This window comes from Alosa pseudoharengus, unplaced genomic scaffold, assembly GCF_046254945.1.
Source record: "Alosa pseudoharengus isolate Yale_2024_CS ecotype anadromous, Long Island Sound unplaced genomic scaffold, YU_APseudo_1.1 YU_APseudo_1.1_scf_10, whole genome shotgun sequence".
In the NCBI taxonomy this organism is placed as follows: Eukaryota; Metazoa; Chordata; class Actinopteri; order Clupeiformes; family Clupeidae; genus Alosa; species Alosa pseudoharengus.
The window spans coordinates 2,772,362-2,791,475 of NW_027468565.1; the positions used below are offsets into that span (position 1 = coordinate 2,772,362).

Genomic DNA, 19,114 nt, shown 5'->3' on the forward strand with positions numbered 1-19,114 from the left:
GTACCACGTATAGTTTCAAAACCGGAAGTGGGATGAACGCGCTGCTTGGAACGTGAATGAGAGAGCAGAAAAGGTTGTTAACCGATTCATAACAAGTAAATCGATATAACGACCGGTTCATTTCAGTTTTTTTCCGATACGGGGCTTCACGTATCGATGTAGCCGTATCTTACACGTTAAAAACGGATACCGATACGTATCGGTTAATCTTTACACCCCTACTGTCTATGCACAATTTCAACCAAATTTTGCTGCTCTTATTTCTTCATTGTATGTGCCCTCTTATTTACTTATTTTTTGTTTACTTGAATGTTATGTTTGTCTGTGTACTTAAATTGGTGAAATATGTCTTGTCTTCACCGTTGGGATAGTGAGAAACGTAATTTTGATCTCTTTGTATGTCTGGAGCATGTGAAGAAATTGACAATAAAGCTGACTTTGACTTTGACAAATGCTAACTTAAATAACTATCGTGTAACTATGAAACTATCGTTTTGTCAAATCGCAGTTGCAGTAGGCCTAGGCTATTTAGCTCAGCATGGTATTGGTGACGTTTCGTCTGTCACTGACAGAAAACACGCAGCGTTTTAGTCAGAGGACTGTCATCTCGTTTTTTTTAGAACACCAGTGTAACCTCAGGCCTACACTATCAGTCAAAAATATTCGCAATGTCATGAAAACAAATGGCATTTCCTAGCCTACCTGCCTGCTAGTTAGGTCAGTTAACCTCTATATCGGAAAGTGATAGTTAAGTTAATAGGCCTACCGCCTGTGCCCTATGTTTGTGTCGGCACATGTGTCATTTAATATTTATTTTTATACAAAACCAAGATGGCGGATTCGTAAGGAAACACAAGCACCCATCCCATTTGGATATATTATATTGTATTTGTACCAAAAATGACATTGTAGCCTACAGTGATTCGAAGAGCAGTATACAGTGTTGTAAGGCTGCGTGTATAAAACCGCTACTTTATAGATCAGCTAGCTAACGCTGCTTTTGTCAGCTGCCCGGTCAAACGGCAAGTCAAATTACGCCAGGTCAAATTTTATATAATTTTATTCAGACAAGAAAGATACGTTTAGATTCCCATGTGAACAGGTTAGGAAAAAATACCTATTTTGAAATTTGCTTTGCCAATTTTATACTGTCCCAGAGTTGTCTCAGACATCCTTCTATTGTGTCCCGGAGGCATTTTTTATGGTCCCCGGGACTTCGGGACATCGTTAATTTCGCGCCCTGGATTAAGAGAGCAGCTGCTAAAATGCCATTGCAAAGCAGCAAACAGGTATTTGAAGCCGCTGGTGCCTCTGGAGTCCCGCAAACCTCAAGGTGTAGGATCGTAAAGAAGTTTGCAAGTGTGCATAAACCTACCATTCGGCCACCCCTAAACAATGCTCACAAGCAGAAACTAATTTTCAAACAGTTTTGTTTACGGATGAGTGCCGTGAAACCCTAGATGGTCCAGATGAATGGAGTAATGGATGGTTGGTGAATGGCCACCATGTCACAACAAGGCTGAGACGTCAGCAAGGAGATGGCGGAGTCATGTTTTGGGCCGGAATCATGGGGAGAGCTGGTTGGCCCCTTTAGGGTCCCTGACGGTGTGAAAATGACCTTGGCAAAGTATGTAGAGTTTCTGACTGACCACTTTCTTCCATGGTACAAAAAGAAGAACCGTGCCTTCCGTAGCAAAATCATCTTTATGCATGACAATGCACCATCTCATGCTGCAAAGAATACCTCTGGGTCATTGGCTGCTATGGGCATAAAAGGAGAAACTCATGGTGTGGCCCCCATCTTCCCCTGACCTCAACCCTATTGAGAACAGGCAAAAGATCTGTGAGGGTGGGAGGCAGTTCACATCCTAGCAGCAGCTCTGGGAGGCTATTCTGACATTCTGGCAGCTCTGGGAGGCTATTCTGCAAAGACATTAAAGCAGAAACTCTCCAAGAACTCACGAGTTCAATGGATGCAAGAATTGTGAAGGTGATATTAATTAAGGGGTCCTATGTTAACATGTAACTTGGCCTGTTTAAATGTTTTCGATTGAAATAACTTTTGATTTCATTTATATCACCTCCTAATGCTGCAAATTCAACAAATGACCATTTTTAGTTTTTTACAACCTATAAAATGTCTTGAAACTCTGTTGTGCATAATAATTTGGAACATTGCACTTTGAGTTTTTTATTTTTGGAAAAAAATACTGTTATCATTGGGAGGTTTGTTCAAGAAAGTTTGAATTATACTCTAACGGTTGATGACTTGAAAATGATACTGACTGTCATTTGCATCAACTATTTAGGAAAATCTGAGAAATATGTAATTTGCATAATAATTTGGAATGCCGTGTACATAGGTTAGGCCAGTGTTTCTCACCCGGGGTGCTGCAGAAAGGTGGCTGACACTAGGCTAATAAAATGAAATGGGAATAAATGAATGCATAATTTTGGAATTTTTCTTCTAGCTTTATCACGCAGTTAAGTAAATGACATCTACAAATATTTACAGCTCTTGATAGCGGATTAGTTGTCATAGCATTGTGTCGCGGTTAATTAGCCAGCAACATGGACAGGTTTTTGAAAAGAAAAGCTCCAGAGTCTGATAGTCCTCTTCATCTGAAGTCCTCTTCATCGTGTGGTCATTCAGTGAAGGAGGTAGAGATCTAGCAAGACTAAGAAACGACAGTATGATGACAATTACCTCACGTTCGGATTAATCTTCCAGGGGTGGCTAGTATCACGTTACAAGTAGCGTAACGCACATGAGTAAAAAAGTACGGCAACTTTCCATATTCCTTTTTCAAAAATTTACTTCTACTTTCACTCAAGTACATTTTTGAGCAAGTAATCTACTCTTTACTCTGCTACATTTTCAATTGCCTTTCGTTATGAGTACAAGTTTATTATCGGAGGATAAAGTATCACAAGGGAGAAAAGCACACCCCTCCCTCGGTGCACAACGGTGTGGGAGAAAAGAAACAGGGCTTCAGAATGCATCGTTACGACGCCCTGCAATTATAAAAGTAATGACTGCCCTGACCATGTTGTAGCAGCCTACTACACTACTATTACTCTGTATGAGAGCTGTGGACCAGGAGCTACGTGTGTGTCAGTCATCCATTCCTGAGAAAATAGAGCGGTTGTGTGCATCGTCTCAGGCCCAAGTCTCTCACTGAGTAAGTCACACTCCTGTGTGCGTGCGTGCATGAGTTGTAGTATGCTACATGCGTTATTCATTTGTTGGTCTTCAGAGACAGTGGGTGTGTTCGAAACGGGTAAAGTTGCTGCCTTTTAAGACATCTAACTGGGGAGTGAGGCAGCAAGTGCAGTTCGAAACCAAAAAAACAAATTCTGCTGCCTTCTAAGATATCAAAGAATTCCCAAATAATGGTCATTTTTGGAGGCAGCATCGATGCACACTTCATGCTCCCTCCTACCCATAATCCCTTGCGGCAACGTCTGAAACAGCTGTGAAAGGTAAACAAACATGGCGGATGACATCGGTAATGGCTGCTGAATCTGTTTAAAATGTAATTTGTGTGACCTTATTTTGCTTAGATTTGCAGATTTGAGATGAGGAATAAACAATTTACTATTATGCCATTGTTGTAACCATTAATAGCGTCTGGTCTGATATATCTGCTGGCCGTAAAACTAATTTATACCGTTAGCCTTCTAGCTTACGTCAGCTAATTTAGTTTAACGTGAGGCCAAAGATCCTTGATTACTAGCAAGATAGAGCAACGTAATTCGTTACTATGGGAGCAAAACGGGACAGTTCCGGTCTGCATAAGTAGGAGTGTCACCTTACGTCACTAAATAAACTTTCTCTCTTAATAAGCAATAAGAACAGATAGACATAATTGTGTTCACAGTATTATTGTTCAAGTTCAAGTTCAAGTTCAAGTTTATTTATATAGCACATTATCATACAAAATGTCATTCAATGTGCTTAAAAGAAACAAAAATAAAAATAAAAGATTAACAGCAATAATAATAGTAATTAATACAATAAAATAATAAAATAGATCAAGGGGGAAATAAGACTGAATGAATAGGAGGTAAAATAGAAATTAATAAACAAAAATAAAAAATAAACTTAAAAACTAATCAATAAATGCAGAATGAAAAAGTTCAGTTTTTTGTTTCTTTTTAAAACATTCTAGTGTTGGGGAAAATCTGATATCTATTGGAAGCTGATTCCAGCGCTGTGTGGCATAATAGCTAAATGCCATTTCTCCTTGTTTGGTTTTAACCCTGGGGACTATTAATTGACAGGTTCCAGTAGATCTAAGCTCTCTACTAGGTGTATATTGGGGAAGCATTTCAGAAAAATATTTGGGGCCAAGTCCATTCAGAGACTTATAAACTAGGAGTAGAACCTTGAAATCAATTCTGAAATTAACTGGGAGCCAATGTAAAGATTTTAAGAATGGGTGTAATATGATCTCTCTTTTTAGTCTTGGTTAACAGTCTAGCAGCAGCGTTTTGAATTAATTGAATCTGTCTAATGGACTTCTTGGGGAGGCCAGTTAGGAGACTATTACAATAATCTACCCTACAGGATATGAAAGCATGAATAAGCTTTTCTAAATCCTGTCTAGAAACAAAATCTCTGATCTTAGCTATGTTTCTGAGATGCCAGAATGCTGATTTAGTCATGCTTTTGATGTGATCATTCATTGTCAGGTCCTCATCTAAGATCACTCCCAAATTTCTTACTTGAGTGCTAGTTGTAAGTGCTTTAGATTCTAAGTAAGCACCTATTTGTGCTCTATCTTCTTTGTTACCAAATAAAATAATCTCAGTTTTGCTGATTAAGTTGTAAAAAAATTCTGCTGCATCCAGTTATTTACTTTTTCAAGGCAAAGACATAAGGAGTCAATAGGACTCAAGGATTGTCTATAATCATGTATGATACCAATGAATCATTCTTTAGGACAGTGTTTTTCAACCACTGTGCCAGGGCACACTAGTGTGCCGTGAGAGATCATCAGGTGTGCCGCAGAAAATTACCCAAATATCACTCACTGGCCCAGAAAAGCAACTGTTGCATCAAAGAATTTATAACCACATACTCTCATTGATTGTATGATTGCACTATTTGTGGTATGCAGGCATTGTACAATGGGGGCCCCATATCCAGTATTCACAGAATCAGTATTCACAGAATCATCACATATCCAGTTCATAACAACAATTAAATTAGATATAGCCACCTACAAATTAAACAGAGGGCGCTTGTTTTATTGAGCAGGTCTTGCATAGAAGCCATAATAAGGCCATATTTGTGTATTATTTGAAATTTTAGGCTATGGGATGTTTATTTTTTTCTTCACACAGGATGTTAGTGTGCCATGGGACATTTTAAGTGTCAAAAGTGTGCCGTGGCACAAAAAAGGTTGAAAAACACTGCTTTAGGACATGATATGAATAATTTAATTAGTCATGTGAACCGAGCTAACGCTAGCTTAAAATGCTATACAAGTGGATGGGAGTAGCTATGGCAATATAGCTATGCGCTAACAAGTGACTAGTAGTTGAAGGACTTCGCTTAAACTTAATATACTGTTGCAAATTCACTTGAGTATAAACTATCCACTTTAACTAATGTCAGTGATGTTATTCAGCTAGTTGTCATTTCAAAGAAATTACACTTCTCCGTTTAAAATGTTACCTTAGCTAAGAGGCTAGCTAGCATGCTAACAACCGGACAGTAACTGGCAGCAGCATGGTCTGATATTAAGTTATTTTATTACAAATCCGAACACTAAAAAATTACACTTTTAGGCTTGAAATGATCCCAAACACTTACAGATTATGACAAAATTTTCCAAAAAACCCTCAACAAATTCAGAAAGACATAATGACCAATTTATTGGTAAAATTCCATAAGTCTCCATTGACAGTGCAGCGAGGGTTTACTCTGGTCTGCATAAAGGGGGATTTCCCCCCCCCCTCCCCCTTGCAATAATCGAATGCGGAAATTGTCGAACGTTTGCGCCTCTCGCTCCGCTTTAACCCTCTCTGGTCAGGCCTTTGCTAACATCATACCGTAGTGTTAACCAAAGATTCTAGAGTGCTACGCTCATTTTTAAAAGATGCATTTAATCCAAAGTCATGTCTAGTAAGACAGCTCTCTATGTAGGGAGGGAGGCAGTAGGCAGCTGTCTTCCGTTTCAAACAGACCCACTGTGTGTATTCTAATGATAATCGACACTGGGTTAGGCTATTACAGGGCTTAAAGCAAGGACATTTTCTGTGCCTGAAGTTAGGCTATCAGGCATTTTTGAAGATCTAATATTATGTAGGCTAATTGCCTACTTTCAAATCTCGGCCCACATCTGAATTCAGGCACAGTGTTTTTAACAGTTAGCCTTGATATCTAATGTGCTTTGATTTAAGCTTTAAGGCTGTTGGGCAAAGCTTATAGTATTGTGCCACCTGCCATAAATCAATTTGTAAAGGCAATGTCATTTTAAAGCAACGTTATTAACCGTTCTTCTCTATAACATTCTAACCGGTAACCATTTAGAGGAGAGGCCTTGGAACACTGGAACAGCAACGAACTGAAATGAAAATCATTCCATTTTCAGTCCCTGGTCAGGGCTAAAACATCTCACCAAGTACAAAAGTAACACACCAGTCACTGTCACTGCTGACGCCTCGCTGGCATAGGAACTAAATCATTTATTTGCCCGTTTTGAGGTTAGGAGCCCCCTCAGACCGAAAACCCACACACACTCACTCTCCAGGAACATCAAGTGAGCTGTGTGTTCTGTAAACACTAGAAAAGCTGCTGGGCCTGACGGAGTACCTGGCAAAGTACCGGTACTCAAAGCTTGTGACAGCCAGCTCTCAGCAGTTGTCATTAGGATCTTCAATCTCTCCCTGATGTACGCCACCCTCCCACCTTGTCTCAAAACAGCTACCATAATCCCTGTCCCCAAAAACCCATCCATCTGTAATCTCAGTGACTACAGACTCATCGCATTAACACCTGTGGTCGCTAAATGCTTTGAGAGACTCATGTCTCAATACATCAGACACTGCTCCCTCCTGCCTTACTTTACACACTAAATGCCCATATACTTAGCTATTTCCACATAGGTTTTCATGGTCCTACCAGCTACCCCACATACCATTTCAGTTGCATGAAAATGACACACAAATACAAACATGCCTTGTTTTATCCTTATTATTGTCATGGACATTTGTTTTGGAGACTTCACTTTTTGGGACAACATGAACAAAGGATTATATTTCTAAAGAAAATACTGATTGATGGCAGGTGTGTCCCAATAAAAGAGTTTTTGAGACCCTTAGTATCACTTTTTTCATGTTTTTTTCTGAAACTAAGGATTTCTATAAAACCAATGAGACTGTGGTACAAACTTTTAATGGTTGAATCTTACTGAGAACATATTTGTCTTCCATTTTACAAAGTTTAGTCAGGCTAGGAATAATACATTTTAAGATATTAATGTCAAAACATGGCCTCCAAGATAAGGCCTTTAAGAGAGTGTAAACAATCAAGGGCAAAAAGACTATGTAAACTATATTTTACAGGTTTAAGTTATAGAACATTGTGTAAACAAACTTTGAGGAAAATTGGAGTCGGTGCTGCAACCATTTTCCTGGATTTTGTCTGATTTGACACGGAATGACCCATGACAGAGCAAACAGATCCACTGATGATGCCATCTCCACCACCCTCCTGTCCCACCTGGACCTCTGTAAGGACGCACAAGGCTGTGTGCTTAGCCCACTCCTGTATACCATCTACACCCATGACTGTACTCCCACCCATCCCACCAACATAATAATCAAGTATGCAGATGACACCACCTTGGTGGGCCTCATAACTGGGGGCGATGAGTCAGCCTACAGGGATGAGGTGCAGCAGCTACCTGAGTGGTGTGCAAGAAACAATCAACATACGGAAAATAAAAGAAGTGGCTTCAGAAGGCACAGGGCTGACCCCGCTCCCCTCCATACATGGGGACTGCATGGAGAGGGTCCACTCCTTTAAATTCCTAGGGATTTGTTTTATCTGTGGACCTCTCCTGGGTAGGAAACACCACCACACTGGTAAGGAAGGCCCAGCAGCATGCACTTCCTGAGAGTCCTCAGAAGAAGCAACCTAGAGGAGAGGCTGCTGGTGAGGCTGCTGGTATCATTTTACTGTGCCACCATTGAGAGCATGATGGCACACCCAATCACCATGTGGTATGCTGGCTGCTCAGCGGCCGATAAAAAAAAAGCTGCAGAGGGTGATCAGGTCAGCCGAAAAAACAATCATTTGCCCCCTGCCCTCCCTGGATGACATTGCCAGCTCCCGATGTCTTTCTAGGACAAAAAGGATTATTACAGACCACCTCCACCCCTCACACCACTTGCTCACCCTGCTGTCCTCCAGAAGGAGTATAAAAACCAGAACAAATAGACTCAAAAACAGCTTCTATCCACGGGCCATTAAAACACTTAACATACACATGAACAAGTGAACCTCTGGTAGTATGTAAAGCTGTTTGTTGGTGCGCATATCCAAGGCAGGTGCTGGAAAAAAGTGCTAGGCTATCAAATGGAAAAAAGGGTGGAATGTCCGGACACTTGCTCCCATCAGGAATTTTTATTGACTTTCACCAGTGTGTAACGTTTCGAGCTTACGTTCTTCATCAGACTTGAATCAGACTGACTGTCGCCATATTTATTTAAACAAGTACAAAAGGTCACATGACCCATCAGAGTGATAGGCTTAAGCCATAATTACATAGATTTACAAAACACCGTCAAACAACGTCATAATATCTACAAAATGCATAAAAACATTTATATAATATACTTTGTATTTTTTTTTATAAAAATAAGTAAAAGCTTCCATGACCCTATCAGAATACTTGGCTGTGCATCAGGCCGCATTAGGCCGTCATAATAAGTAAACATGATATTGGCGTCTATTCAGTCTACAGGTTACTCATCATACACTTATATAAAGGAGACCACATTCACATTTATAAAATATAACCATATCCAAATAGCAGTTCACACAGTCAAGATTCAAGACAGAGTCAAGACACAACATCACATAGTCAATTACAGTTACAGCCTGATGCACAGCCAAGTATTTTGATCGGGTCATGGAAGCTTGTACTTATTTATAAATAAATTTACAAAGTATATTATATAATTTTTTTTTCTATAACACCACTAACCACTCGGTGAGTTGCACAGTTTTGAAAACGAACGTTAAGGGTTGTTTTAAAGACTGTTTGTGCATGCCCATAATGTTTGTGCATGCCCATAGGCAGCCACTCTGAAGCAGTAAAGGCGATTCAATACGAGTCAGAAAAGTCGAGACAGGACCAACAGGGCTTAAATTTCACTGCGGGATTGCGGGTATTGCGCATAATTTGTTCAAGTCCCGCAACTCTAGCCATCATAATGCGAGAAATTCCCGCATACACTTTTACAGCCTGTCTGATGACGTTAATATAATCATTAAGTGGCGTGAATGCGGTGCTATTGACCGGACTGATCAACTACCGAGTTGAATTGAACATAGCCTCATGCAGACGCACGCGCACACACACACGGAGAGAGAGAGAGAGAGAGAACCACTTTGCGCTTACGCAAATAGGCTACGCTACCATGGCAAACTTTTACATCTGGAAAGAGCTCCTTGGTAACTATCCTGCTAGCTCAGGTCACGGCAACACTTGATCCCAGAAAGATTGTCTTCGTCATGTTAGTTTTTTGAACATTTATTGTATCTAATGACATAGAAAACATAATGATTTGCATACACATACCGCACTATGCACAACTTTTATTCACTAGCGACTATAGCCTAAAACCGTCAGGTTGAAGGGAGGCTAATTACTCCATAGAATTACTCTCACGTATTTTCTTAAAGTGACAGGCACTCAATTACACCTACTCATCACCAGTGTGCACTCAATTAGACCTACACACCACATTAAAGATATGCCTAAGTGTTATAGGTTAAACGTCAATATGAGGCATTCAAATTACTAAATATGTTTAGCTACTAGTAATTACTAGTAAAATGCTATACTTTAAAAAATGCTTTATTAAATAAATACACTCTATATGAATTCAAAAATATATGATATATCACATAAGCTATCATTTTCAGTGTGTGTCTGTGTGTGTGGAGAGAGCAGGGCTCCAGAGTGCGACCAATTTGGTCGCATGCGACCTAATTTTTCAGAAGTGCGACTAAAAGAAATCGGAGGTCGCACCCGTGCGACCAGCTATTCGAGAGAGGAAAAAATGTGTCTGCATTGAAGCTCTACCTTTGGTTCAATAACAGACAAATATTTGGCCAATATCGTGGTTTAAACAAATCACAGATAGTGAAGGGCGGGACCTCCCCTCTGATTGGCCGTGGCCCAGTGCCTGTGTGTAAATTTGAAAATGCGTGTGCTGCAGAGAGAGAGAGAGGGAGGTCAGAGACCCGTCAGATAAACAGAGTGGATGTAGTTGCATTACAGTGTGGTCACATAGGCCGAGATAAATGTCCCCTCTCCCCACTGCCTTTCAGCGGCTGGCAGCAGCAAACCGATCAGACGAGCCCGAGATGATGATTACGTTTATCGTTGCCTACGATAGGCCTAGTGAAACCTCCCTTCACCAAGTTCAGTCCGAAATAATTATTCACCAGAAAAATTGTTTGAACGTAAACCCGACGTACAGGAATGCCACTTGCGCCAAATGTATAGGAGTCATTGCAGATGATAAGACGTCTTACAATTGCGAACAATGCATACAAGGCCTTCGCGAACGACAGAGATACAGATATCGCCGAAAAGGAGTACGTCATTGACCGCAGTTACATGCAGGGAGTAACCCGGTTTTCAACAGCAATATTCGTTTTGCACGCGAGTTGTGTAAACTCATTCTGATGGCATCAATCAATTTAATCCGGTATTTGGCGCAAACCGAACATCGCTGCTACATTTAAAGCCCGAATATTCCCTGCATGTATACAGACAGTGGTCATTGTGTACGGTGAATTGAATGGACACATTTAGATCGAGCATGGCAAGTCATTGCAATAGCCTATAATAATAGGCCTACCATTTCGTTACTGCATTAACCATGTTCTTATTGAAAATTTAAAAATACTAAAATTAAAGAGTAAATTGCATTGTGGGGCTGTCAAATGATTATTGCAATCATCATTGCAAAATCACATAAAAATCCCCCAGGCTACTTGGAACATCTCTTTAAATTGTGCTCAAATACATTTCTGGAAGATGCTAGCATGGCGAGCTGGTTTAGCCAAGGCCTAAAGATCATGAAGGATAGTATGTAAAACATTGAGCCATGAGATGTGCAGTTAAGCCCTTAAAAGACGTGCACTGTTAATTTACTCACTGTTATTTTTATTTAATACAAGTTTAAATTTCAGCTCAGTGAAGCACTTTAAGCACCAACACTTCATTAAGTTACTTTTCTTGTAGAATTGTAAATCATAAGTCATAGGACAACCTATATAGGACAGTAATTAAGGCAAAAAAGTGAACCTGCTGCGGTGTTAAATGCGATGTGGTTGAAAATGTGGGTGCACCTAACTTTTGTGCTGGTGCACCTAAGAAAAAAAGTTAGGCGCACCAGTGCAACCAGTGCAAAAAGTTAGTCTGGAGCCCTGGGAGAGAGTCAAGCAGAATCTAGGATGTCCACTGTTGTGAATGATCCCACTACAGTATATATTACTGATGACGTCAGGGTGGTGGGGGCCCCAAAATCAAACACTTTTTAAAAAAAGTATCGAAGAAGTATTGAAATCGCAATTCTTGACTTGGTATCAGAATCGACCCCCCCAAATTGTGTAAATCCCCCCTACATGAATAACCTAAGGGGGGAATTCCCCCCCATTTTGAAAAATGAATTTTAAGCCCTGACCAATCATCAAAACTTCGGTGTCCACCACTCTAGTTCATCTAAAACAAACCAGAAAAGGGACTCAAAGTGCTAAATACCGGAATTATCCTTTAACACGACTTGATATCACTTGTGAGGATGATAATAATAATACATAAATAAAGATTTAAAGGTGATCTAACCGATGCCTATGGTTGGGCACCGAAACAATGTTCTAATATGGCACCGGTGCCGACGCAAACGGTAGTAACTGCATCGAATAACAACGTGGATTTCGGTGCCTCATTTCGGTGCTTAATAAATAGTTTTTTTGTATTTTTTATACGAGGCATCACTGCATGTCATGCGCCATCTCTAATGTTTTGCTCTGATAGCAACACAGCCATATACAGTTAGCTAACATAAACACTGTATAAACCAGAGGGGTGCACCACATAGGCGAGTGGACAGTGTTTGACAGCTTGTGTGAGCCCAAGTAGCTTACTTTAAAGCGATATCGCAAGCTCCTGTCAAAATCTAACAGTGGGCCTAACTACACACAAGCAAAAGGCTATGAAACAACATCAACAGTAGCCTATATGTTACAAAATATCCTTGCTAATGCGCTAACTGGCATTTATTTGAAATGTTATCAGCAAAGTTGTAAGGTGAAAACTGTATTTCACGGTGTGTTCTAAACAACATAATGGCATGATATTAATCTTTTATGTGCATGAGGCCCATAGCATCACAATGAATTTGAAGATCATGTTAAAAGTTAGCTGGCAAAAACATAAATATGTAGGTTACATACCTGATGTCACTGAGCTGTCAAAGAGGCTACGAAACCATCTCCGTACTTTATCGCTAATTAAACTCAGCTGACTGGTGTTAGCGTATAGCCATAGTTGCTGTTAAAATGCCTAGGCTAGCGCTGGGAATCTAAACACTTCAACACCGACATGTAGCCTAACATGTTCAAAACTATTGCGTGTTATGGGTTAAGACATGAAATTTCTTGAAGCATCTGGGAACACACTGAATTAACTGGAAAGTAGAGTCCCTGTTAGATTAGCTTGCTTGCAAATGCCGTTGTCCATGACCTGGCAGTTTTATGGAAAGCGGTCTTAACATACCATATGGCAAACCGCCTACACTGGATAAACTAGAAAGCAGAGCTTTAGCCTACCATTGTGTGTGCATGCATGGCAAGCTGTTTTAACATTTAATTATTCGTAGGAGCAATGAGATATTGATAGTAAATTGAATATAGGCTAACAGTTCAATTTCATGTTCAAATTTGTCTTATCAATAATAAAAAAAGCAGTTCATGCTTTAGACCATTTTCATTTAAAACATTTTAAAAACAAAGTACCGGTACAGGCACCGTTTCGGCACCGGCACCGTTTTAAAAGTATCGATTTAGCACCGGTATCGGATAAAACCCAAACGATACCCAACCCTACCGATGCCACACCTTTTTTAGGCTAAAACATTTTATGTCACTAACTGCAAACATCACCTAACCATCCGCTAGCTGTCTGTGCCCTGAATACACCTTAAAAACATGCGATCTCTGTGGACAGCCCAGGCTCCAAAAACGGCAACAAAGATAACCTGGGCAAACCTAGCCCATAAAAACAACAAACTGTTCCAGCAAATCACAGACGAGATGCGCGTTTAGGAGTTTCAATTGCACGGGAGGGAGGGGAAGGAAGTAGCGAGCTAGCTCTCTGTTTTGTTTGAAAGTCAACAGAAGTTTGCACCTAGCATCACTTAGAGCACCTTTAACTTTGATGACTTTGAAGGCAAAGGAAGTGTGAGAGGAATTTCTGTGTGAACCATCTATCATATGAGTTACAAGATTCAGTTCGATGCCTAACTTCACAAAGTTAAGTGTGAGTCTGCGCAGTACTGGGGGGACCAACTGAAAAAACGTTCAATTTGTGTCAATGCCCTCCCATTGAAAACAACGGAGTATGTTCGTCCATTTCTTTTACTGTCTATGGTAACTGAACTGCACGCACAGAGATGAGAAGGGTATGTATCATCTAACTTTGGGGGAGACAGCGAATAAGCATATTTCCCAATATGTTGGCGTGTTCCTTTAAGGTCTAGTGTGGCAACCTTGGTCAACATGTAGAATGAAAGTTAGGCCAAAGTAGGCTAATTGTGTAGCCTATTTGTACCTATTTATTGAACTACTTTTTACTGACACAATAATTGACTGGTTTTGACCATAGAAGATCATATTTGTGTAATTAGTCCATTGGCCAGATGAGATGTCGGTACCACTCAAGGTGGCAAAGGTTGCTTATAATTTTTGACATTGCATATTTGATTTCATTATGTTTGGTATCATGTTAAAGAGGACAATCTAAGCTTTCATTCAAGTCCTTTTGTGAACACTTTGGACAAATACAGCAGACCCTGGAGCTCTTCAAACTTTTAATAACACACATTTTTCTGCCATTTCCTCCTAAGTCATATTTTTTCTTTTAATCCTGTGGCATCAGGGAGCATTAGAGATACAAAATGCAAAGACTGCCATACTGGCATGACTAAGGATTCAGAAAATGTATTATTTACCCATATTATCTCATTCTGTGGTGGTGATTTTCAACTTTCAGAAGAAAGGTAGTTTTGCCAACCTCTGAGGTTTCCTGTGCTATTGTACGCTTGCTTGAGGAGATGGAAGCCAACGCCCCCCCTCCCAGCCCGCCTCTCTCGGGGAGACACTCGCGTTCCCTGAGCGGCTGCTGGTCGAGCAGGGGGAGGCGAATTTGCCGGTCGGGCTGGCTGCTGAGACCCCCGCTGGAGATTTTGCTGCGGCCTATCCAGGCAGCTCTCTGGGGTCTCACAATGATGACCAGCTGTCCCTTGTGGCCTCTGAGAGCAGCTCGCTGGAGCAGAATCTGGAGGAGAGTGTAGGGAACGATGCGCTCTTGGGGGAGACCCTATTCAGCGCGATCACCCGTCCAGGGCTTCAAGCCTTTCTCTGCCCTGCACAGGGCAGAGGAGCAGGGGCTGACCCACCTGCCCAAGGTGGAGGAGGCGCTGGCTGCCTACCTCGCTTCCCAGGGAGCATCAGCCCATAGTCCGGCCATTTTGCCATCTAAGCCGCGCAGGGCCACTGCCGGTCAGGCGTCTCTGCCGTGGCGCTCAAGACCTTCCTGCCCCGGCAGGAAGCGATCTCCCGTCCCACTCCCTCCACTAGCTCCAATGCCAGTACATCAGCAGAGACAGAGGTGCAGGCAGCACCCGCAGCAGCAGCCAAGATTGGCCGGTCAGCCCCAGCAACCCCGGCTGTGGGCGGGACTGTGCAGCTATATTAAATTCAGTGAGGCGTGGTGGTTTATGGGATGAGTAGTTCCTTCGCTCGGAAATGAAAATATGTAGACAGTCTTGTACCTTTGACTTTTTTTGGATTTTCTCTTCGTTTTTTCACTCGAAATGATATGTTGTATGCTTATGAGTTATGCCGTAGCTGGTTAGCCTAAGACATGCTGTAAAACTCTTTAGATACGGATTTTTCCAAACGTCAATGGGACAAATTAATGGGAATCTTACATCCGGCACCTAACCGCATTTTGTCTGTGGGCGGGATTGTGCAGCTCTATAGCCGATAGAGGGTCGCGAAGAGAATGTAGAAGTTCACCCTGTTACGAGTTGATGAACCACTGAAACGATTTTGGAAACAATATTTTAAGGTACAAAAAACTCTTTGATGTTGCTTTAAAATGGTAACATAATAAAATCAAATATGCAAATATGTCTTTAACAAAGGCCAATAGTAAGATAGGCACCTGCGTCAAAAATGTGTTTTTTCAATGGGGGAGGGTAACCGCTGATAACACTAATTTATCTGTGACTCCAGAAGGGTTATCATACAAAAATGTTAACTACAGACATGTATCTTTTCAAAAACTATTAGCAACCTTTGCCACCTTGAGTGGTACCGACATCTCATCTGGCCCATGGACTAAATAGCCTATATGGACTTCTAGTGTAATACTATGGACTTCTAGTCTAGTTTGCAAAATACCTCCTGTGTGTGTGAATACTTAGATTTCCATTGAAGCTTTTTTTCAGTCTTGGACTGGGACATTAGCCTAAGTTTTTTAATTAATTTGCTTCTGTAAGTGCGGGACTAAACCGCACAGCCAACACATAATCATAAAATCCAAGCTGATTGAACAGAGTATCCAGCCTAATGTTGGCACCTTTATTATTTATTTATTTATTTTTGTCATTGTCAAAGGAAGTCATTAAACATTTGGCAACTGTTCTGTACACCATTAGCCTAAGATGTGCGCATGTATCGGCTCTGAAAACAACTCTGAAAACAACCTAAAAAAACTAGCAAAACTTTTGTATTGGTGGCTTAGTTTCCATTATCACTAGAAAAGTTTGTTTGTTTACTCAAGTTTCTTCTCAGGCCAATAGTGATATTTTCTGTTGGTCTCAAAGTATTTTAAATAATTGTCAACTGCGGACTTGACAATAAATGGTGCGAAGTGGCTATAAATCGTTGTTGTGGCACAAAAAAACAACATTCGTTTCATAGGCGTACGAGTTAGTGGACTGGCCTGCCAGGCAGTTTTTAGGCTTCCAATCACTTCCTATCTCGCAAGTAGCCAAGGCTGAGATATTTGAGCTATTGTGTCGCCTCACAATAAAGTTTCAGAGGAACGAAATTTCTGAAGTTACTCACACTTGCCACAACACATTCGTTTTCGTTGCTCTCCTCGTCTCTCATTTCTGTATCTAAATCCATGTCCTCTGATTCAGGAAAAGGCGGAGGTGTGCGTTCAGAACTGGTCGCCATCTTGAGGATTGATTCATCATTGGCTCGAGGGCAGCGCAAACGTGGAACCGAGTATCATTTTACACCAGGGGGCAGGCTTTGTTGTGATACATTCAACAGGTCTGGGGCTGCTCGATTATGACTAAAATCATGCTTCTCTCTCTATCTCTCTCTCTCTCTCTCTCTCTCTCTAGGAGCAAGTAAAATGGTGGGGCTGTTAAGCTCTTAAAATAGGGACGATCTTGCTTTTTGTGAAAGAAGCATGAAACTTTCAGGGTTTGTTCTTGATGACCTAAGCTTTAATTTTAGATCTTTAGCTGTAATATGTTGTGACACTACAGGTGAATGGGGTAAAAATGTTAAATAATAGATATCACCATGAAACTTTCTCAGTTGATTAATCATGTTAAGCTAAGAAAAAAATGTATTGAACGTTTTTTATATTTTAATGTTTAAATATGCAAATTAGGCCTTATCTCATTAAAAATGCGCTAATTTGCATACATTTTAAAAAACAAAATCAGATTGTCTGATAAAGCCAGGCTCAAAATATTTTTTTCATTTTGTTGTCATATGAGATGGGAAAAGAATTACTGAGGGAATTATGGACATCTACTTCTATTATCCTGTAATTCACCTCAGGCCCGTCGCAAGAGGGGGGCGAGGCCCTGTGCGAACTTGACGGGTGCGAGGCCCTTTTAACGTGCATGGAATCATGCAATAGCCTACTTTACACGTAACTTAGGCTACTGTCGGTGTATATTTAGTAGTAGGATAATACATTGACATGTCTTTAAGAGGGGGAATGATATATAACATTATAGCAGGCACATAAATCGTTGGCCATAATAAGCCTTTTATTATCCGTCACATCAACAACACAGACATACATGTTAACACAGACATAGCTAAAGGTGAACATTTTGACTTGAAGAAAATGGTCATGAAGTATAGGCTATTATACTGAACGCAATTTGTCGATATCAAGCGCACGACATTCAAACTAAACTATTGAAGATATGTGCATTACATAAACTGACAAATGAATAACACGCATAACATAGATTGACTCACCATAGCCTACTTAGAAAAAATCGACCTTTCTGGCTTTCGTTGCCGCAAACTCCGCAATTAAATCATTGTAACTCAGCTTGCAGGCAACGTCATTTTCAATTGACAGAAGGGCGAGCCCACATAGTCTGTCCTGTGACATTGAGGTGCGCAAATAATTTTTGATAAGTTTCAGCTTTGAAAAGCTTCGTTCCCCCGATGCCACAGTTACTGGAATTGTCAGCCTGAGCGCAATTTCACAGTTGGGGAATGTGCCTTCGATCCCCTTAAGGAAACGAAGAGTGTGGAGCGCAGTATCTGTCCCCTTAGGAATTATGTCTCTAAGTACCTTCAACTCCTGGAAAAGGTCCAGTGTATTTATGTCATGCGATTCAGACGCGCTCATAGCATCACCCAGTCTTAAGGCCTCGTTATACTCGCCGCACCGGACCGGTAGCACTGTCTGCGCACTGACTGCGCAGATCTCCCTCTTCCATGCCACATAGTTTTGGTAGGCCTATATCAAAAAGAAATCCAAACATTTCCCCAAACCCCTGCATTTCCGTAAAACGTGATCTTAGAGCAGTGAGAGCCTGATCCACGACAACAAAAAAATAGTCTGTTTTTCCCCTTCGTTCTGGCTCGCCTTCCCGGCCGCTACAAGCCTGGCTGACCGCTACAACAAGCCCGCTACAAGCCTGGCCGGCCGGCGGCCGCTACAAGCCTAGCCTACGCAACGACGTCATGAAATAAAATTAAAAGATATTCATTTTTATTTACTTTGTTTTTAAATCTTAAAGAATGTCTATGCAGATTTAAATGAAATACAGTTCTTTATTTTAGAGACATATTATATAAAGAGCAGCAATAAAGATTTAGAGATAAATCTGCAACATCATTGGCCAGGTGCGAGGCCCATCAGAGCGCGAGGCCCTGGGCGACCGCCCAATTCGCCCCCCCCTTCCGACGGGCCTGATTCACCTGTACCACTGTGATATGAAATTTCTAGGCCCGAAATTAGAAATGGGTGTATCTTAGGATCTAAATGTGATAGAAATGTAAACTAAATGTTTTTCCATGTTTCTGGGCATGAGGAACTCATCTATAGCATTGATAGCACTCTAAGAGGTCAACATCATTAAGTGCAGTGAAGATCACTGGCAAAACATCTACTTCTGTTATCCTGCATATATATAGCAGGGTATTTATTTGGGGGGGGGGGATTAATGATAAAAACAGCAGGGGAAGGGTGACATGAATACTTCGAGCAAACAGGTATTTACATGCAACTGCGAAACTGAAGTTTTCCAAATAGTTTTTGTGATTTTCGTGTAAATGAGAGGCCAAACCACGTTGAAATAT

General features: G+C 40.9%; 1 protein-coding gene across 2 annotated transcripts in view; it reads right to left on the reverse strand.

Annotated features, from left to right (window-relative positions):
- snx1a (sorting nexin 1a) overlaps positions 1–16,736 on the reverse strand; it is a 73,898-nt gene extending 57,162 nt beyond the window's left edge. For both annotated transcript variants that reach the window (XM_076302773.1, XM_076302763.1), the window contains exon 1: positions 16,610–16,736. In XM_076302773.1, the coding sequence (XP_076158888.1) occupies positions 16,610–16,723 (114 nt within the window). In that variant the 5' untranslated portion in view covers positions 16,724–16,736. The remainder of the gene's footprint in view (positions 1–16,609) is intronic.
- Positions 16,737–19,114: the final 2,378 nt, after the last annotated feature.